Source organism: Prionailurus bengalensis, chromosome C1 (assembly GCF_016509475.1).
Source record: "Prionailurus bengalensis isolate Pbe53 chromosome C1, Fcat_Pben_1.1_paternal_pri, whole genome shotgun sequence".
NCBI classification, from domain to species: Eukaryota; Metazoa; Chordata; class Mammalia; order Carnivora; family Felidae; genus Prionailurus; species Prionailurus bengalensis.
The window spans coordinates 80,076,380-80,098,267 of record NC_057345.1 but is presented as its reverse complement, the minus strand read 5'-3'; the positions used below and the strand labels follow the sequence as shown (position 1 = coordinate 80,098,267).

General features: G+C 38.1%; 1 protein-coding gene across 2 annotated transcripts; it reads left to right on the top strand.

Moving 5' to 3' along the window:
* Positions 1 to 1,764: 1,764 nt before the first annotated feature.
* GCLM (glutamate-cysteine ligase modifier subunit) lies at positions 1,765 to 21,888 on the top strand. 2 transcript variants are annotated; one of them, XM_043575608.1, is made up of 7 exons: positions 1,765 to 2,321; positions 7,533 to 7,598; positions 8,906 to 8,990; positions 12,086 to 12,145; positions 13,367 to 13,569; positions 15,236 to 15,350; positions 21,648 to 21,888. In XM_043575608.1, exons 1-7 carry the CDS (start codon positions 2,196 to 2,198, stop codon positions 21,668 to 21,670), a joined length of 678 nt encoding a protein of 225 aa, XP_043431543.1. In that variant the 5' UTR covers positions 1,765 to 2,195; the 3' UTR covers positions 21,671 to 21,888. The 2 variants fall into 2 exon arrangements, with proteins under 2 accessions (XP_043431543.1, XP_043431542.1); XM_043575607.1 differs by lacking the exon at positions 21,648 to 21,888 and adding an exon at positions 19,855 to 20,574 and having other exon boundaries at positions 1,767 to 2,321.

The following is a 21,888-nucleotide window of genomic DNA, read 5'->3' as shown; positions in this document are numbered from 1 at the left end:
AAGGAATTTGAAGATAAGGGGTCTGGGTTTTGACTGGGGCCCCAATTCCTTTTAGTAGTGAGATTTTCAGTAAGTTTATCTGACTTGCTGTGAAGAGTAAATGAGTTTACATAACATAAATTTTAAAAACATAACACAATGCTGCTATGAATTCATTTTATGAATTTGCCAATGTTGTGAAAACTGGACTGTAAGGGGAAAAGAGTGGAGGTGTTAATGATAGGGGCTCTCACTTACTGAACCTTTACAATGAGGCAAGTACTACACTAAGGACTGTAAGTTCTCTAATTCCTCACACCTGCTCAATGGGGTAGATACTATGTCAGGTGAACTATGGAACCATTTCTGTAGGTCAAAAATGGTCAATTATCAGCAATTTCATATGGCTTAAACTATCATCTGCCCAGAATGGAGAAAGTGAAAGAGAGAGACTGAGTTAAAATAGCCAGTACCTGGTAAAATCAGGTTTGCAAGGCATAACAGGTTTACATCTGTGACCAGTATGCTGTATAAATTCCTAGCAAGAAAGCGGATCTAATAGTTTAGGAGGTATAACCTCTAAGTTTTAATCAAGAATTATTTGCATGATATTAGAGAATATACAAGAAGTCAAGAAACAATGCCACAGCAAATTAACACAAGAATCAAATGTTTACAGGGGCTCAGATGGTTAAGAATTAGACTTGGGCTCAAGTCCTGATCTCAGGGTTCCTGGGTTCCAGCCCCAGGGCGGGCTCTGTGCTGCAGCTCAGAGCTTGGAGCCTGCTTCGGATTCTTTGTGTGTGTGTGTGTGTCTCTCTCTCTCTCTCTCTCTCTCTCTCTCTGCCCTTCTCCCACTCCTGCTCTGTCTCTCAAAAAATAAATAATAAAAAAAAATTGTTTTAAAGAACCAAATGTTTACATTAATTAAAATACTCCATGCTTGCTCCTGCTTCTGGCATTACCCTTTTCAATGAATTCTTACTTTCATTCAGCCAACAAATATTTACTCAAAATCAGACTCAATCTCTTACCTCCTGCTACCAGCTTCTCTCCACCTCCCCCTGAATTTTTACCAACCGGAATTTATCTTTTATAATAGAATTTTGCTTTTTAATATATCTAATTGCTCTTAACGAGGGTAAATGTTTCTTGAGGAAAGTTCAATAAATGTTCAATTTGAGGTTCATACCAAGTCTACTACATATGAAGCTTAGTAGTAAAGAATCACAAAATCTTCCCTGATCTCACCGGTCGAAGTGTTCTCTTTAATCTGAACTCATCAGGAAACTGTCCTACGCTACCCTTTCGTATACTTAGGCCTTATCTTTAGAACTAGAGTATTAGCTTCTCAAAAACAAAGATTAAGTTTTACTCTTTGACTTCACACACTGTCCAGCAAATAGTGCAAATCAAGAGACCTTAAAGAACATGAAGAAACACCCGCAGTTTGGGGGAAAAGGCCTTAAGAAAGAAAATGAACTAAAAGGGTAGAAAAGCAAAGAAGGGGAACTTTGCCTTAACACCTGCTTTTGGGAACTAAAACCTAGTGTTTCAAAGCCATGGTAGATGCTTTCACTGTCTTTTTAAAGAGGTATGCAAGGAAATCACCAGCGCGACCGCCCATTGGCTGGGAGGCGAAACCGCGAGCGCGGCTGGTGACGCTAGGTGGAGGGGGCACGGGCCGGCGCTCCGTCCTCTGACCGGCAGGGGGAGCCCTGCCGAGCGCCGGGTCCCTCCCCGCCCCGCCCCGCCGCGCGCGCCCCGCGCGCCCAGCGCTCTCTGCGCCGCGCGCCCGCCCGGCGCCACGCCCGCCACAGGCCAAGGGCCAGTCACCCGCGGGCAGGCGTCCCGCAGCCTTCTCGCCGCCCCGCCCCGCCCGGCCCCGCCGCGGGACGGGTAACGGTTACCAAGCACTTTCTCAGCCGCGATTTCTGCTTAGTCATTGTCTTCCAGGAAACGGTCCCTTCGGTTGGGAGTCAACTCTGAGGCGGCAGCCGCAGTAGCAGCAGCCGCAGCCGCCAGCGCGTCCCTCCCGGGCCGCCGCTCCGCCACCGTCCGGCCTCCCTCGTTCCCGAGCGCAGGCCGAGGTCCCGCCGCGTGGGGCCGGCAGCCTCGCGCTCGGCTCTCCCGCCTCGGGCACCGCGTCCTGCGGGGCGGCCTCCTTCCTCGCCTGCGACCCCGTCGCCTCCTGGCCCCTTCGGTCGGCCGCTGCCATGGGCACCGACAGCCGCTTGGCCGGGGCGCTGCTGGCGCGGGCCCGCACCCTGCACCTGCAGACGGGGAACCTGCTGAACTGGGGCCGCCTGCGGAAGAAATGCCCGTCCACGCACAGCGAGGAGGTGAGAGACGCGGAGCTCCCGGGGCAGGCCGCCGGCCGGGCGGCTCCGAGAGGGAGGCAGCGCCCGAGGGGAGGGCGGGCGGCCAGGCTCGGGGCGCGGCGGAGGGCGCCGGGTGAGGCCGCTGGGGTTAGGACGTCGCCTCCAAACCTGCTGCCCCGCGGCCGCGCGTCTTAAAACACTTGGCAGGTGCAACTTCACCCCGGGGGACGCCTCTGTCAAGCTTCCGGGCGACAGCCGAGCTCTCGAACGTACCGGCCCCCTCTTCCTCGCGGGGGTGGGATGGGCGGGGTGGGTGCAGAGAGAGCCAGTACCTCGCTCTCCCAGCCCCCCGGCCCCTTCCCCCCCTCCCCACCCCGCGGCCAGGTGAAGACGGTGTAGAGGCTCGCTTTTCCGGGATTCAGGTGAGGGTAGCAGTAAATAATCCACTTAGCTCGGAGGCTGACAGGAGTTTCTCTATTACAGTAAGGCAGGTGACTAAACGCTTCAGGTTCGGCTTTGGAATAAGGTACAGATTCTTCTCGCCCAAGGTGAATCTCCCTTAGTTTATTTCCCCGAAGACTAATCGCTAGTTTGAAGTGGCAGAGATCAGTCTGGAATTACACACGTGTTACGGGTTCGGGGCTGGTCATCCCTGCGTGGGGAGTCCGTGTGCACAGCCCGTTGCGGAGGCATGTCGGTGGTGTGGGACGATCCGAGTATCGAGGGGTGATGACTAAATGAAACGCACCTTTTCGTTCAGGAGCTGTGTGACTGTGAGAAAGTTCCCTTCCCTCAGTCTGTCTCCACAACTTTGAAGCTCATCAACCCGCTGTGAGGATGAAAAGAATACAGGAAAATGTTCGCCACGCAGGCGTTTATCTCGTCATTATTTTCACCTGATTGCGTCAGAAAGCTAAAACAAAGCTTGATTAAAAGGGAAAGTGCCCTATGCCACCTTATGACGCTATCAGCTGTAGTCCTAGGCAGCTTTTGCTCTTTTATGGGAGATGCTGGTAATCGGTGCAGGAGCACAGGGCATCCGCGTCCGCTCTGGGCCTGTGGCCAGGCCTGGCGTTGAGAGCGAGCACCCATCAGAGTGAGAGCTCTGGGCTGTAACTTTAATAGGAATCAAAGTCCGCACCATATTCTGTGACCGGATTCCATCCACCTCAGTGTGTATACCTTTTTCTGTTTAAACCGCCCCACTTAGACTATTTCTCCCCCAAGTAAATATTCCTGTATTTCTAGTCCCTTAATTTCCTCTCAGCGCTGTTGGTTCAATGCACCATTTTCCATGTATATTAACAATATTGGGTGAAACTTTTGCTCTCTCGTTTCACTGCAACACCCTCTAAAGTAGTGGCCTTCAGAGTTTTTTGACTGCAAGCCCAGGAAGAAATTTTACCTTGCAGTCGCGTTCATAGTCCATAAGGACAGAAAGTAGGATGCGCGGTTGCCTGGGGCTGGGGGTAGGAATGGGTAGTGACTCCTACTAGGCACATGGAGATGTTCTAAAATTGGATTGTGGTGATGCTGCACAAGTCTGTAAAACTCTGCACAAATTCTCTAAAACTCATTGAGTTGTGCACTTAAAATGAGTGAATTTTATTTATGTAAATTATACTTAAGTAAAACAAAAAATCTCAAAGGTTTTATGAAGATATTAACCTTTAGTATATACTGTGTATTCTGATTTTTTTTCTTATTTTTTAATGTAACAGGTCACATACCACACTCTTTATTTCTTTTTTTTTTTTTAAGTTTGTTTATTTTTGAAAGAGAAAGGAAGCACAAGTGTGGGAGGGGCAGAGAGAGAGGGAGAGAGAATCCCAAGCAGGCTCTGACTCAGGGCTGGAATCGGGGACTGTGAGATCATGACCTGAGCTGAAGTCAGATACTTAACTGACTGAGCCACCCAGGTGCCCCTACACTAATTTTATTTTATTTTATTTTATTTTGTTTTGTTTTGTTTTGTTTTGTTTATTTATTTATTTTGAGAGAGAGAGAGAGTGTGGGGGGGGGGGGGGAGGGGGGGGAGAGAGAGAGGATCCCAAATAGGCTCCTCACTGTCAGTGCAGAGGAGCTGAAATCAAGAGTAGGAAGCTTAACTGACTGAGCCCCCGAGGTGTCCCTACACTTTTTATTTCTTAATGTAACAAGTCATACTCCACAATTTGAAAAACATTGTTCAAAGGACTAATTCTGGTTTGGGTGTTTTATTTTGGGTTGCTGCATAAGAGGGACAAAATAAGCGAGAAAACATTTGAGGAAAACTTGAAGATATGGCAGCATATTGTAGGGAAAATATGACAGTTTAGTTAGGAGAGGCATGTTTTGTTTCCATGTAAAAAGGAACTTTGTATCACCCAAAGCTCCAAATTAGGATATGCTACTTGAAACAGTTTAACCTCCTAGAATAAAGAAACTGAATAAATCACTCATTATTAAGAAAATTTACACATTGAGTAGAGAGTTCAAGTTTCCTAAAAAGGTCTCTTCTAGTTCTAATGTCTTTCTTTTCTTTCTTTTTAATGTTTATCCAGTTTTGAGAGAGAGAGAGAGAGAGAGAAAGAGAGAAACAAGCAGGGGAGGGGCAGAGAGAGAGGGAGATACAGAATCCAAAGCAGACTCCAGGCTCTGAGCTGTCAGTGCAGATGCAGGGCTCAAGAAACCATGAACAGTGAGATCGTGACCATGAGCCAAAGTTGGCCACTCAACTGACTGAGCCACCCAGGTGCCCCTCTAATGTGTTTTGTCAATTCTATGATCTTTAAAAAAATTTTTTTTCACTAGAATTTTATGAAGTCAAATCTTGTTTTTGTTTTTTTTAAAGATGGTCTGTATTTTAATTTTATTTTTCAACGTTTTTATTTATTTTTGGGACAGAGAGAGACAGAGCATGAACAGGGGAGGGGCGGAGAGAGAGGGAGACACAGAATCGGAAACAGGCTCCAGGCTCTGAGCCATCAGCCCAGAGCCTGACGCGGGGCTCGAACTCACGGACCGTGAGATCGTGACCTGGCTGAAGTCAGACGCTTAACCGACTGCGCCACCCAGGCGCCCAGTCAAATCTTGTTTTTTAAATGAGCCATTATAGGACTGTTTTGCTTAGTTCTTTGTTGTAAGAGTATTTGGCCAGAGGACTCACATAGTAAGTATATTTACAACTCTTAAACAACATGAGATCTGATGATACATGACATTATGATGATACTTCTCTTCAGTGATCATATGTGTATATGATAAGAATGAAGAGAGCAGAGCATAAAAAAGTATAAGGTTAATGTTGGGTCAATATACATAACATATAAAAGATTAGAAATCACTAGGTTAGTGATATAGTCAATGAATTTCTCATATTATTGTAACATTGGGTCTGTTCTGACATTTTGCAGAATCCAAGATTATTAAAGAAATGGTTTCAAGAAGGGGTGAATACTCTGAAAATATACTTCCTTCCTGAATTGGAGAATTCATCAGGAGAGCCTTAAGTATGCAAATAAGCCATCCTTCCAGAGGAAGTTTTCTTAAAATTCTCTCATGATATGAGCCAAACCATACTTGATAGAATTCTTAACCTGCCGCCTCAACTTTTACTAATTTTGAAAAGAATATTGACTTGTAATTCTCTCTGGAATGATTATCAACTAATTTTATTTACTATTTTAAATTGGATTATATATTTTCTATGAAGATACAGACCTTGTAGATTGAATTCGTATGGGTTATTGTGGATAGCACATATAGTTTTGTTGTAGATTATGAAGCTTAATCTAGATGACTCTGAGCTCTTAAATTGATAGACCAGTTTCTTGTAATTATCTGTACTAAGATAAAAGCAGTAAAGGGCTTGTGTCCGTTTTTATCATAAGCAGTCATAGATAGTTCAGAAGCTGAGTCTGTGTTATTGCTATTTGGAAAGTGCTTTTGCAGTTCAGGAACTTGCTCCCAGTTACTCATTTATTTTCTCATTGATTGCCCACAGAATGCAAAGCACTGTGTCCTTGGATGTTTATAAGTGATTTCAAATTGCTAGTGTTGCCCATTAGTGGTCCTAAATCAATTTGCTGAGTCATAGAACAGCATTTTTTTTTTCTAATTAATAGAAGCCATCAGAATGCCTGGCATGTAGCAAACTATTTGTTTTGTCAACATTTTGTTCTGTGTATGTAGGTAGTCACTCTCTATGTGAATGTATGTACGTCTTACTCTGGACCACTATTAGACAAGTTTGAAATACATTGACATAAAGCATGAAAGATGAATGAGCATTTTAATGGATTTACAACATACATAATGTCAGCATAAACAAATTTTTGTTTGTACAAGAATATATTGAAGGCAGGTTGGAGGTATACCTAAGTGTTAGGAAATGACGTGTGGGCTGACATTATGCAAGTTGACTTGTGTTAAGATATGACTACAGTGCAGGGTACCTGGGTGGCTCAGTCAGTTAAGCCACCAACTTCGGCTCAGGTCATGATCTCGTGGATTCGTGAGTTCGAGCCCTGTGTTGGGCTCTGTGCTGACAGCCTGGATCCCGCTTCAGATTCTCTCTCTCTCTGCCCCTCCCCTGCTCATGCTCTGTCTCTCTCTCTCTCTCTCTCTCTCTCTCCAGAAATAAATGTTAAAAAAATTTTTTTTTTAAATAGTTAAAAAAAAAAAAAGAAAGAAAAAAAAGATATGACTATGGTAGTTCTCAAACTTTATATGTTGATTACATAGGATACTTGTTAAAATGCAATTTCCACTGCCCTTAGAGTGATTCAGCAGGTCTAAGATGGGGCTCAGGTACTGTAATTTTTAATGAATACCACAGGTGAATAATGTAGGGGTTCCTCTGGCCACACTTAGAGAATCATTTGTTTGTCTTTGAGGAATATCTCATAGTGATTAATAATAATTTTAGTCAGCCTCCCTGAACTTGAACCCCTGTTTCTTTTTGTTTCTTTGGGAATACTTTTATGTCTCAAAAGTTTACTTAAACTTTCATTAGTACAAAAATACTTTTAAAATAAGTACTGTTTATCATCATTTGAAGATTAAGATAAAAACATTTAAATACGTTTTTGTTGAAGAAAACAAAAAACTTGTAAAACTAAAATTTTGGTTTTTATGATTTTTCCTATTGACATCTTTTTTCCACTGATCAAACAAATACATTCTTATTGTAGAAGTACGGAAAAATATATAGAGTTTGATTAACAGTTTCAAAACGCATTCCTTTTACAGCTTCGAGATTGTATCCAAAAGACCTTGAATGAGTGGAGTTCCCAAATCAGCCCTGATTTGGTCAGGGTGAGTAAAATGTGAATGAAGAAATCATGTGGGTCAAAAGGGAAATGCAGTAAGCAGGGAATTAATTCCCCAGTTGTGATAGGGAAGTCAAATAGGCAATTAGCATAAAACTCCCTGTAGCTGATTTGCTGAGATGGCTGGCTGCCTGACCCAGTATGCTTAAGCATAAAACAGAAAATCCAGGATGTGTCACCAAATCTTCAACTAGACAAGATAATCAGGATTCTCGGTGCTTAATTCCCAGCACGGTATCTTCACAATGTATTTTGTTCCAGTTTATATTTGGTCTAGTAAAGGAATGACTGTTGAGCAATTTTGGTTGCTAGATTGCTTTGGTAGAGCATCATAACTCTCAATATAATTTTTTTAATGTCAGTTTCAAGTGAAACACTGGGTGTCACATTAAATACCAATATATGACTATTATCATAAATATTAATATATAAACCAGAGTGGTTGCAAGCCAGTCTTTGGAATCCAATTCAGCCAAAAGCTCATAACAAATTACATAGACTACTTTAAAACTATGAAAGAGGACATGTGCTGGAAATGCTTGTTTCCCTGGGCATTCTGCAAGTTTAAACTCTCTAGCTGCTAGGCAGATGTTGATTAATGTCTTTGATCAGTCTGTGTTTCTCTGAAATGACCATTTGCCTCTATGCATGACTGATAAACACTTACTGTAAGCCCTTGATGTGTGCTAGGCATTGTAATATGCTCAAGAACTGTGAGGAAGCCCTCACTATTTACTTTGTAAATGTGGGTTAATATATTTCTGATTTATATGTACTAACATTTTATCATTTTCCTCATAATTTATTCATTATAATGCATTAGAATGGCCTTTACTTTTTTTATTGCATTCAGGAAAAAAAAAACTTGTTTTAAAGTGTTTGTGATTAATATAAGAAGTTTTTAACATGTCATTATCCTGAATAGATGAATATTTATCATTTTTCATTGGTTTCTTTTTTAACTAAAATTATGTACTGTGCTAGTAGTTCTAACTCCTCACATGTTTCCCCACCGCCACCACTATTTGTTTTGTTTTTGTTTTTTATCATGCATTCCTCTGAGTACCTGCTCAAAATGAGATAATTTTTCCCAGTAAATGGACACACACACACAGCATTTTACCTTTGTTTCAGGGTTTCGCAAACCTTATGAAGTTCATCCAGACATTCAGTAAAGAACCCAGTTAATCTTATGGGCTCTCTGCTTCTAAAGGGCACTATGGACAATAGAAAACATAGCTAATCAGAAACATTAATTTTATATTTATTGTAAACATTGTGTGTTTATTATAGGAGTTTCCAGATGTCTTGGAATGTACTGTATCTCATGCAGTAGAAAAGATAAATCCTGATGAAAGAGAAGAAATGAAAGTTTCTGGTAAAGTCCGGCCTTTACAATTTATTTTGTAATACAGTGGAAGTGATAGATTTTGTCAGGCATGGGAATAAACCTTTCTTTCCCTCTGGTAATGAGAGACTCAGTCACTAAGTGTGAGAAATACAGAGATTCTTTTTAAACATAATCTTGATGTAAACTCCAAGTGGAAGTTATAGGAGGTCAGTTTTGGCTACTTAAGCAGAGTCAGAATAGAACTTCACCTTGCTCTTCTTCATGGTGGTCTCATTAATTTATATGTTGGGACTTCAGAGCAGTAGGAAGATTAAGGTGGAGGGAATGGAAAGAAGAAAGGGAAGGCTTAAGAGCAGTGTCTACCTGAAGCGAGCATAAGCCTTCTCTTCCTGGTGGAACACTGCTGAGCGATGGCTGAAGTCATCTGAAAGCGTAAACAGAAGTCTGGCAACAAGTTGCATGAAGAGAAGTAAAATACATGTTAAACTCATTCAACAAATGTATTGAGTGACTGTTTTCCAGAGACCATGCTAAGCTCAAGGAATGAAAAAATAGAGATGTGCTGTTTTTGCCCTCAGTTTACAGTCAGCATAGCACAGTTATTAAAAGCTTGACCTTGGCTAGATTGGAATTCCTTCATATACAGATTACTGACTGGTGTAATCTTGGGCTAACTAGTTACTTAACCTCTCTGAGCCTCGGTTTTCTCATTTATAAAACAGGGATGCATCTCTTTCACAGGCTTCTTTGTAAATTAGGTGAAATAACAAAAGCACTTAACATAGTGCTTGGCAAAACAGTTAAGTGCTAGCTAGATAGTTGTTATTTATTACCATTTGTGGTTGTGTTGTGGCTGTTATTAGGATGGACATGTAAGATGAGATAGGGCATTGTCTTTTGACTCAATAACTACCATTTGTTGAGTTATATTGAGTTAGCAATATAACAATTTGGTTATATTTCCTCACATGATTCTCAAAACAATTCTACAAGGTAGGTCTATTGTCCCCATTGCACAAGTGACGTTAAATAACTTAGAAGTTGTCATGTAACCAGTATGTGGTTGAACCAGGAATCCATCCAGGTATGCCTGACTCTAAAACCCATTTCTTTTACAACACATTGCTATTTGTGTTGGATAAAGGAGGTAAAAGCAACCTTTTCTCTGTGGTTGATTGCAGTTCTTCATGGTTTAGATCCATCTTGGAGCTTGTACAGGTTGTCCTCAGTTCCTAGAGGGCTTGAGATTTTTGATAAGTATCAAATTTTTCCCTATTTGAAGAGCTTCCCTTTCCCTACGTATCTAAAAATACCTCCTTTTTCAGAGAAAGGAGACCATTTCAAATAGCCCAGATTCATGACCACAGAGATAGTGGTGGGGAGGGTTTTCATGGAGCATAACTATGGCAGCTATGGTTGGACCAAAGTGGTGAAGATTGACTCTCACCTGGTAGAGAGTGGTGATGACTTTTAAACAGAGAAGCTGCATGAGGAAAGCAATGCTTTAGGAATATTAGCAGTAGAAAGGAAGGGACAAACAAGAAATGTACAAGGTAAATTTGTTGTATTTGTTGAATACCAGGCAATTTACATACAAATACTTCATTAGCCCTGTTTTTTTTTCTCCATTCCCTTTTCTGATTTTCTCTCTTCTTGCTCTCCCACTACTCCACCTATTTGTCTATTGAGTAAATTTAGATTTTGAATACTGAATTTACATGAGGTAAATCTATACAAATAAATTTGAATTTAAATCAAGCCAAAGCCTCAGTCTTACAGAAAACTACTCTGCTTTCCTGGTAACCAAAGAAATGCCAATTAATGTGGTCCTGAAACCACATTAGGTGTATATTGTACCTATTAAATTAGCAAAAAACTTACATTTGATAGTGTTCTATACTGTTAGGAGAGAAGTTCTGTTTTTTTTCAAATGTTTATTTCTGAGAGAGAGTGCAAGCGCAAGCAGGGGAAGGCAGAGAGAGAGAGGGAGACAGGATCTGAAGCGGGCTCTGCGCTGACAGCAGAGAGCCTGATGCAGGACTTTAACTCATGAACCGTGAGATCATGACCTGAGCCAAAGTCAAGAGTCAGACACTTAACCGACTGAGCCACCCAGGCACCCCCAAATCTTTTATATAACAGTAGGAGGTAAATAAAATATAAGAAGACTCACAAAAAAGCTCACACCCTTTGACTCATAAACACATTTCTGACAATTTGTCCTTGGGAAATGCTTCAGCATAAAGTTGAACAAAGTTACCAAGATGTTTCTTTAACATTGTATGTGATAACAAAAAACTGGTACTAATGTAAGTGTTCAAAAAGTAGGAAATTATTTAGTAAGTTATACCCTATCAAAATTACAGAATAATGTTCAGCCATTAAAAATGAGTATGTAAAATTATTCATTAAAAATAGAGAGTATACAGAAACCTAAACAGTGACTGCTTTCAGTGATGAGACAATTGGCTTTTTTTTTTTTTTTTTGGTCTTTGTATTCTTATAGGTTCTTCTCATTTCTAGAGTGAATATATTATGATTTTAAAAAAAACTTTAAGGGAACTAAATACTTGATAAAGATGTAAAAAAAATTATGTAAAGGTAAACTAAATAGATAGGAATAAATGCTATACCCTGCTTCATATGACCAGTAACTGAAAGGTAATGTCTAAAACTTAGAATGATTGTATTAGAAAGGTGAGGTTGTGGTATTCTTTTCATTTTTCTTCTCATTATAAGTAATTTTAATTTAGTCTTTGCATTGATTTTAGTTTATTGAAGAAAGTAATATGCTCCATTAATATTTAATACATAAAAATATACATTTTGAGTAATTTAAGTTTGTATATTTATCTGACCTGCCTTCTAACAGATGGAAAATTAATATTTGCTTTTTTGTTTTGACAAATGGGTATTTTTTTGGCAACTGACATATAAGTTAAAAATTACAATGGAAATGTACTTTCATGTCTTAAAATGGAAACTATAAAATTATGTGACTAGGAAAGGAAAGATAATTCATACAGGATTCTCTGTCATCTTAATATCGTTGGCAATGTTAATACTGTGTAGTAAAAGTTACCCAAATGTAGTAATCAGTTTTGTTTTCTTTTGTTACCCAGCAAAACTGTTCATTGTAGGATCAAACTCTTCATCATCAACTAGAAATGCAGTTGACATGGGTAAGCAAAAATTTAACTTTTTACCTTCATAATGATCTTTAAATTAGTATAGGTGTATTAGTTAGGTCTTGTGTTCAGGTCCAGAAAAAAAGAAAATGAGCTCATTCCAATTTTACTCTTTAAGGTTCTCGCCTAATTTCTTAAGGCTTATGTCAGATCATATAAGCATTTGTAGGTTCATATTTTGATATATAAGAAGAATGTAAAAGATATAATCAAATATTGACTATATGTTTGGAGATAGAAATTCTTAATCCTATTCTTAGCCCTTTTAGTACTATAATGAAATACCACAACCACCACCACAACAAAACAAGCATTTTCATCTTTGGCTCTTGGTTAGATTATTGTGATATTACAATTATTCAATATTTTTTCTTCTAAAATGTTCTTACAGTATAGAGGTTGGATGCTTAAGTAATTAGCTCTATAATATAACTGTGGAATGAAAAAAGAATCATTTAAAGTAAACTCTTTAAATTATTTTTATAGAAATTACCTCTATTGGGGTGCCTGGGTGACTCAGTCGGTTAAGTGTCTGACTTCAGCTCAGGTCATGATCTCACAGTTCGTGAGATTGAGCCCCACATTGGGCTCTGTGCTGACAGTGCAGAACATGGAGCCTGTTTCAGATTCCTTGTCTCCCTCTCTCTGTGGCCCTCCCCCACTCACACTCTGTCTCTCTTTCCTTCAAAAATAAATAAACATCTTAAAAAAATTTTTAAAAAGAAATTAAATTACCTCTATAAATATAGATTAGAACCATAAATTTAGTTTTTCAGAGTCTCAAGACTATTCTTTGCCATGACTACCAATTACAGAATATGAGGTCAGAATTCTTATAGTCATCTATATAAGATACTAGTAGAACTGGAGAAGAAAATTTTATGAAGATAAGGAAGCTACCAAAAAATTGTCTTAGAAACAAGATGAAGGCCTGTTCTCCAGAAGGACTATAATAACTGTGAGTCCCTAGGAAGGAGGCAGGTCAAAGAAACTGACTTGTCTGCCACACAGACCCAATAGATGAACAGGGGCTTATACTTTTTTAAGAGATGGAAATGTTGTAAATGATTATGAAACTGAGTGAAATAATCTGCTATATTAGAAAACTAGTGAACCATATGGACAGAATTTAGTGGGATACTTGAAGGACATTAGAAATACTTGTTTTTATTATGTAACAAATATTTATCCTTTTCGTGTTTTCCTTCACATCAGCCTGTTCAGTCCTTGGAGTTGCACAGCTGGATTCTGTGATCATTGCTTCACCTCCTATTGAAGATGGAGTTAATCTTTCCTTGGAGCATTTGCAGCCTTACTGGGAGGAATTAGAAAACTTAGTTCAGAGCAAAAAGATTGTTGCAATAGGTACCTCTGATCTAGACAAAACACAGTTGGAACAGCTGTATCAGTGGGCACAGGTAAAGCACAGCTAGATCACAAGTACTCTGGGAGGAGCCCAGCTGTTATAGTCTTTGCTACATACTGTTTAGCATCATACACAATAGTGGACAGTCACTGTTGATTTGCTATTCCAAATGTGGGAGTTTTGAGGCAAGATTTATCTAAAACATTGGATTTTTTGGTCTCAAATATGTGCCTAATTGAGCTTAATTATTAATTGGATTTCAAAGAAGTGACATATTGGGGTGCCTGGGTGACTCAATCGGTTAAGTGTCCAACTCTTGATTTCAGCTCAGGTCATGATCCTACAGTTTGTGAGATCAAGCCCCATGTTGGGCTTCATGCTGACAGCATGGAGCCTGCTTAGGATTCTCTCTCTCTCTCTCTCTCTCTCTCTCTCTCTCTCTCCCTCTCCCTCTCCCTCTCCCTCTCCCTCCCTCCCTCCCTCCCTCCCTCTCTCTCCCCCTCCCCCATGCATGCACTTGCACTCTCACTCTCTCAAAATAAATACACTTAAAAAAAAATGAGTGACAAAAACACTGGAAAATGTGTCCTGAAGCACTTATAGCCAAAATGAATTAAGGCTGTTTCCTTCAGTTTTACTTTTATGATAAAATTATTACATTTTTCTTTAGATAAGATTACATTGTGGTTCTGATTTCTTAAGTAAGGGAATATCATATATACAAATATTTTGCTGTTACTTAAAGATAAAAAAGACTTTAGGTTCATAGAATTTGATACAGAGTAGGTGTCATAAATTAATCACAACTATCTGGCCTAATAATGTACAAAACTATTAGGGAAGTTGCTTACTAACTAGTATTTTACCTTTACTCTATGTGTTGTTCTTTATTCTTTATACTTCATCCCCAATCTTCTCCTTTTCAGATTTTTCAGTTTCTTATGGACAGGAAGACCCTAGAGAACATGTTGCCCCTTCTCCCTTTGATTTGGTGATAGCCAGAATGTGGCCAAGATTCTGCTAGAGAGACTTGGGTGGTCTGGAATGTATCTATAAATTAACCGGAGCAGCTCTTAGAAATTATCTAGTTCTTTTTCAAAATGTGTCTGATTTATAACCATATTTTAATTTTATTTAACGTTTATTTATTTTTGAGAGAGAGACAGAGCACAAGTTGGGGAGGGGCAGAGAGAGAGGGAGACACAGAATCTGAGGCAAGCTCCAGGCTCTGAGCTGTCAGCACAGAGCCCGATGCAGGGCTCGAACTCACAAGCTGTGAGATCATGACCTGAGCTGGTCGGAAGCCCAACCAACTAAGCCATCCGGGTGCCCCATAACCATATTTTATACTTTAATATTAAATGTTTGTATCACTCCTCTTTAATCTTTTACCTTTAAGACATACTCCCTCTTTAGCTGGAACCATCACACTTAGAATCATGTTTATTTCTGAGACAGGTGTACTAGGTTGCAGGTACTAGCGGGAGAGTTTCTAGTAGTGTAGCACTACATTGGCTACCACCTGGAGTTCTTTCCTTTCCCTGTTACCACTAACATGAGTTAGAAAAACATATGTTAATAAATACATTCATTTAAAGTATTTTATAAACTGTAAGCATTATACATGCAATATTTCATATTTTCTAAAGTTGTGTCCTTTTATTGCTTTCCACTTTTTATAGTACTTAATTTAGTGGCAATGTCATGATTTTCTTTAGGTAAAACCAAATAGTAACCAAGTTAATCTTGCCTCTTGCTGTGTGATGCCACCTGATTTGACTGCATTTGCTAAACAATTTGACATACAGCTATTGACTCATAATGACCCAAAAGGTAAGACTGAGATTTTCATTTCTTGATTGATCATGAGGTTTTATCTTACAAGAAGCTACTTGTTAAAATTTAATTTTTAATTTTGTACAGTGATAAATGTTACCTAGAACTTCTCTTAATGGTTAGTTCAAAATACATATGCCTTTATTTTAGTTTCAGAAAGCTTTATTTTGTCTTTATATCAATGGGAAAAAAATTAATGGGATCATTTCCTGAATATCCAGTCTGTTGAAGTTTATAAATATTAAGGATCTTGTAGGATATTTTAAATAGTATCATATAAAATCTTGTATGGTACAGCAAAAATTGTACTGAACAGCCACTTAAAGGGGATAAATATCTAGAAAGAGAGGCAGGTAAAATTTAATTTAAAATTTAAGCATCTTAGGATAGGTAATTGATTAGGTATTTTATTAATCATTACTATCAAGACATATGTTTTGTGTTGATCAGAAACATTTGATTATTGAGAATGGCTTCTCTGCCTTCTGTAGAACTATTTTTATTAACATTTTACAGGATAAGTAGGGAAACTGGGAAGGGAATGTTTTATACTTATTTAGCAGTCTGCTCCATTCTTATTTTTTCACTGAAAAAAATGAAACAGTGTTTTTGGTATAGTTCTAAGTGAGAAATGTGAAAGTTTTAAATCCCTAAGACATTTCTTTTAATTTTAATTTATTTTGAGAGAGAGAGGGAAAGAGTGAGCGTGAGCAGGACATGGGCAGAGAGTGAAGAATAGAGAATCCCAAGCAGGCTCCATGCTCAGCACAGATCCCAATGCAGGGCTCTATTTTACAAACCTGAGATCATGACCTGAACTGAAATTAAGAGTCGGACACTTAACTAACTGAGCCACGCAGGCGCCCTAGAGATTTGGCCTTTTTTACCCCCCAAAGTAGGCTCCACACCAGTGTGGATCCAGTGTGGGTCTTGAACTCATGACCCTGAGATCAAGACCTGAGCTGAGATCAAGAGTGGGACGCTCATCCAACTGAGCTACCCAGGTACCTATGACATTTTTATAGAGGTTTTAGTTTAATAAATACTGGAAGAAATTACATTTTCTAGGTGATTCTTGGAGAAAAAATATTTAGCTTTTACTTCCATGTCTAAAAAGATGGCTTTATACTGGTGGTTGGATTCAGTTAGTGTGCTCATGTATACCCCCTTAAGATGTTACACTATTTATTAGCAGTCTGCCACATTTTCATTTTTTCACTGTTTTGTATGAAGAGGAGGAGTTTTAATAGTTACTGTTCATTAGATACTAGGTATCATGCTAAATGCCTTTGAGAGATGATCTGTATTCCTCACAACAGCTGAAACTAGACATTTTATTGGTAAGCCTCAGAATTAAGAAAGTAGCCAAGGCCACCCAGCTGGCATGGGACAGAGTTTAAACTTGGACTTGGTCCTGGCTGAATTTGGAGCCTTCCTCCCTATGCTATACTATCTTTTTGATTTGAGATGGTAGCGTTGTGGTATTTCAGCCTGAAAACCTTACTTTCTTGTCAGTTTTCATCTAAATGATACCAGGAGATAATGACTTCTGCCTCTCCCTTTAGTAATTACTTTCATAAGTAATTAGATTCATTTTTTAAAAAGTCATTTTAGTTGAAAATCTAACAAAGAATTTCTATGCTGATTTGTTCTGAAACATAAACCCAACTTTAAATTCCAACTTTCCATATGTTAGTAGATATTATATCACTTATCTATTTATTTGGTGGGGGTGAGGAGGAGGGGGGCTTTTCCAACAGTAATTGTTACCAACAGATGATGGATGAGCCTGCACCCCATTCTAGCTCCACTTGAAAAAAACTCTTTCCTTCTTCCAGTAGGAAAGGAAATAGGAAAAGACTAAGGTGTCTGGTATTTTATTTCCATGTTATCTAAATGTTGGCATGTGGATTATGTGCTAATGCATGTTGTTATGGTGAAATAAATTGCATATATATATATGAGAAGAGAGATTTAATCCTTTTTTGATATTTTTTTGTTTTACTGACATAACTTGACACTTGGATGTCTTTCTAATTTTACTTCTAAACCCTTTGATTAGAATTTATAGGCTGATTCTGCATATACCATTAGTGAATCTTCACTTTGATCTATAATGAAGCAATTCTTTTCTTAAAAGATTAATTGTGTTTACTGATTCTAAAGAGCTCGCATGGTTAATGTAAAAGTATGTGGTTAAGTTGATGAATAATAGCATAGCTCTCTGATTATGTGTGTCACATTTTATTTTTTAAGCACTCAAGTTGTAAAACATTTAACTCTACTTGTCATCTAAAATAGAGTTTTGTTTTTAAGTCCCCTCGAAAGCCCTTCCTCTGTTCTAAAATTACCCTGTTCTTCAGAAAGTGTTTATTTTCCATTACTCTTTGCCCTAGAAGTTGCGGTAACAGTTCAACTACAGTCAGGGTGAAACTGTGAAGTGGGTGATCCTGACTCAGAACCTTCCCGTTTTCATTTGTTTCACCCTCCCCTCACTCCCATTAAGTCTGATCTGCTTTATGTCTCATTTCCTCCAGAATCCTCTTCTCTGTCAGGTGGTCTGATAAGCAAATCCATGTTCATGTTACTTTCCCAAAGAGACATTTGCCTTCCATTTATGAAAGCTACACTTTACTAGGCTGCATAGCCAAGTTATCTAACCTCCCTGCCTCGGTTTCCCCCTGGAAAAGGGGAGAATATATCTATTTTATAGGGTTAACATGTGGATTAAATGAGCTAATACATGTACTCAGAAAAGTGCCTAGCACTTGATAATAGCACATGATAATAGCAAACATTTACTGAGAGTTTACTATTGACATTATTCAAATATCTTTTGGGGCAAGTTCTTTTGGGGCAAGTGGGTCCTTTAGCGCTCCCAAATCATACAGTCTAGATGGTCACTTAATGCCTATCTGTGTGGTTGGTTCTGACCCTAGTAGAAACTTTTCACATTGATTGGTTGATTCAACAGACATTTGAGTACCTATTATGTGTCAGGCAGTGTTCAGAATACTAGGGATATAGGACCAAGTCATATAAATTCCAACACTCATGATGGGAGGAGACAGACCATAAGATAAATGTTAAATGTGATAAATGGTGGTACATGCTATGGAGAAAAGTTGACTGAAGGAGAAAAGAGTGCCCAGGTTAGGGATTGTTGTTTTATATGGGGTAGTCAGGGAGGCCTCTCTGCTAAGGTGACATTAATCAGAGACCTGCAAGAAGGGAGAGAACCTGTGGGAGTCTGGAGGAAGAGGATTCAGGAAAGAGTAATCAACTGATTCAAAAGTGTGAATGTGCTTGAGGATTTCAAGGCCAGTGTGGCTGGAGAAGAGGCAGTGAGAAAGAGAGTAGTACATCAGAGCAGGATGTAAATGTAGAATCAGAAAATAATTACTTTATCAAAGAGATGCCAAAGAGTTTTTAAATGATCACTGGTGCCCGAGAGAATATAAGATTGGCATTCTGACATTATCAACTGCTAGTGGAAGTGTAAAGTACAGCCCATCTGGAAAGCAACTCAGAGTATCCTATAGATCAAGCTTTCAAAATGTACTTGTACTTTGGCTTTGTTATTCCATAGCCAGGCATGCATTTTAAAGATGTTCAGCATAGCATTATTTTTATTAGCAAAATACTAGGAAAAATTTAAATTTTTTTTGGTCAGCAATGAGGAAATGTATAAATTATGAGATCTAGATAATGTAGTATCTGGGTAATTATTAAAAGTGATACTTCCGGGGCGCCTGGGTGGCTCAGTCAGATAAACGTCTGACTTCGGCTCAGGTCATGATCTCACAGTTTGTGGGTTTGAGCCCTACGTCAGCTCTGTGCTGACAGCTCAGAGACTAGAGCATGGATTCTGTGTCTTCCTCTTTGTCTGCCCCTCTCCCACTCACCTGTGTCTCTCTTTCTCAAAAATAAACATTAAAAAAAAAAGTGATGCATCCAAAGAATAATTACATGGAAAGATTCATAATATAAGTTGAAAAAATAAATTAGGTTATAACTACAGTTATGATTTTTAAGATATGGAAAATAGATGCAGAAAAAAAGTTGGAAGGAAATACATGGCAATGGAAATGATCTGTCTCCAGTTGATAGGATTATTGATAACTTTCCTTTTTCATCGTTGTATGTAACTTATCTGTATTTTCACTGGCTCTACATTAGAATCGCCTGGAAATCTTCAAAAACAAAACAAAACAACAACAAAAAAAACCAAAACAACTATGCAGGCTCCACTCATCAGAAGTTATGAATTAAATAGGCCGGGGTACAGGTGTAGATACCTTAAAGAACTGCCTGGCTCTTTCTGATATTCTGGTTCAGATTCATAGCATACATTAAGGAAAAGCATATTTTATATTCTTCATATTTTATATTTCTTTGAAGTGTTTCTTTTGTTGTATCTAAATGCTTACCTACATGGTAAAGTGTTGTTATTTTCAAATTTAACACTTTGGGTTTTTATTTGTTGTTTGTTTGTTTTAAGAACTGCTTTCTGAAGCCAGTTTCCAAGAAGCTCTTCAGGAAAGCATCCCTGACATTCAAGCACACGAGTGGGTGCCCCTGTGGCTACTGCGGTATTCAGTCATTGTTAAAAGTAGAGGAATTATCAAATCAAAAGGCTACATCTTACAAGCTAAAAGAAGGGGTTCCTAACTATGACTTAGGATCATAACCTACTTACTGACTTGTAGTTTCCTTGAATATAAGATAAAATTGAGCTGTATAAAAATCTGGTTACTTCCTGTAAATGCTGTCATGGAGGCAGCTATTCTTAAGTTATATTTGACAACATGTTATCCATCAAGTTTTGAATACTTCTCCTGCCTCCATATCAGTTCACTTACCTGAACCACTGTATTGTTTTCATTAAACTATTATTTTCTAATTGAAATTGCCTATAAAGAAAATACTTGCAATATATTTTTCCTTTATTTTTATGACTAATAGAAATCAAGAAAATTTGTTGTTGCATATATTTTGGGCCTAGGCATCAGGGTAATGTATATACATATTTTTTATTTCCAAAAATTAATTAAAGGCTTCTTATTCTATAGTATAACTAAGCAATTACAATTGTTAAGATTGAAATACTGGAAGATATTTTTTCTGTTATTAATGATTATATCCAGAGTAACTGGAGTAGCTGGGATCCACAGTAGTGTAAATAAAATTCATTTCTTCAATACATGAATGAAAACTTAAACTTTATGTGTCCTTGCTTGTATTTACCTATAATGATTTAACCTTGTATTCTTGTGCCATATTTTCCTTGCAATGATTTCCAAGACAAACCAAAGCAAATCTGAAAAAGGAGACTAGAAGCTTTGAAATTATTATTTGGGGTTTTATAAAAGCAACTGTTATCATCTCCAGATTCTTTTTAATTCTTGGTCCATCCTTAATATTTTGCTACTCATTCAAGAATATTCAAAAGTATTGAGTGTTTACCATGTACTGGGCATTGTGGGCTATGGGAAGTGGGGGGGGGCATAAGCATTCAGAATCAGTTGAGTAAAATAGGTAATATTTGCTTCCCACTAATAACTGGCTAGGAGGTACTAAAAGCCAGAAAAGGAGTGAAAAAAATCTTTAATTCAGGGCCAACATTGTCTTTTTGGACAACTTTTTTGAGATGCAGTCTTAGCTATTTAAAAACAAAATGGTATAATACAAACTTTAGAACTAGAAGAGGCTGTAGATTATTTATTATAATTCCTCATTAGTTTAAGAACCAGAAAATAGCAAATAAATAAGCCATGACCTCTGATATATACTATATGTCTCCATAGTTCTATAAATTTGTGTCTGTCATCCAAATAGTTTGAAAATTTCTTCAAAAATCTCATATCTCAATCAGTACTTTTAAACCATGTGTCCTAATACATGGTTTATAAAAATTAAGATATAAAACTAATTTTGCCGAAGTTTTTTCAACTTAGACAAAAAAAAAATATGGTTTCATATTCAAAGTAAATACACTAGACTCTTCCTATTCTAAACAAGATTTTATAGTTTACTGGTTGGATAATTTCATCATTAGAATTATAATGTGAAATCAGCTGAATTGCTTCCTAAAGCCTTATATAGCCTTTTTAGTAATTGTATATGTTATTGAATGTATATAGTTAACTTTTTTTTTTAACCTGGAAATGTACATTTTTTTCATACAACCTAAGTTTTTAAACAAATGTTCATTTTAATGTAAGCCTAAACAGTGAATTGGTCAAGGTATTCTAAGAGGGAACTTTAATATCACATTTTTTTTTTAAACCCTAGACTTACAGAAATGGATTGTTTGAAGGGTTATTTTGAAGATTAAAAAAAAAAAAACTAATGTTGCTGATTTATGCAAGTGTCAGAGGAGCTTTTTTGTGTGTTCTTCTCTCCCCCCTCTCAATGAAGAAGCAAGATTATAGTTTCATGTTGTGAAGGGGATCAGGTAGATATGGAATTTTAAGATTATTTTTTTGTTTCACTTCTGTACCTTTAATTTCTGTTTTTGAATAACCTGTAAAAA

Excerpts from the sequence above, each read along its gene's own strand:
- GCLM (XM_043575607.1), top strand. The coding sequence starts at position 2,196 with ATGGGCACCGACAGCCGCTTGGCCGGGGCGCTGCTGGCGCGGGCCCGC. Across the intron at positions 2,322-7,532 it reads CGTCCACGCACAGCGAGGAG|CTTCGAGATTGTATCCAAAA; the intron begins GTGAGAGACGCG and ends TTCCTTTTACAG. Across the intron at positions 12,146-13,366 it reads TAGAAATGCAGTTGACATGG|CCTGTTCAGTCCTTGGAGTT; the intron begins GTAAGCAAAAAT and ends CCTTCACATCAG.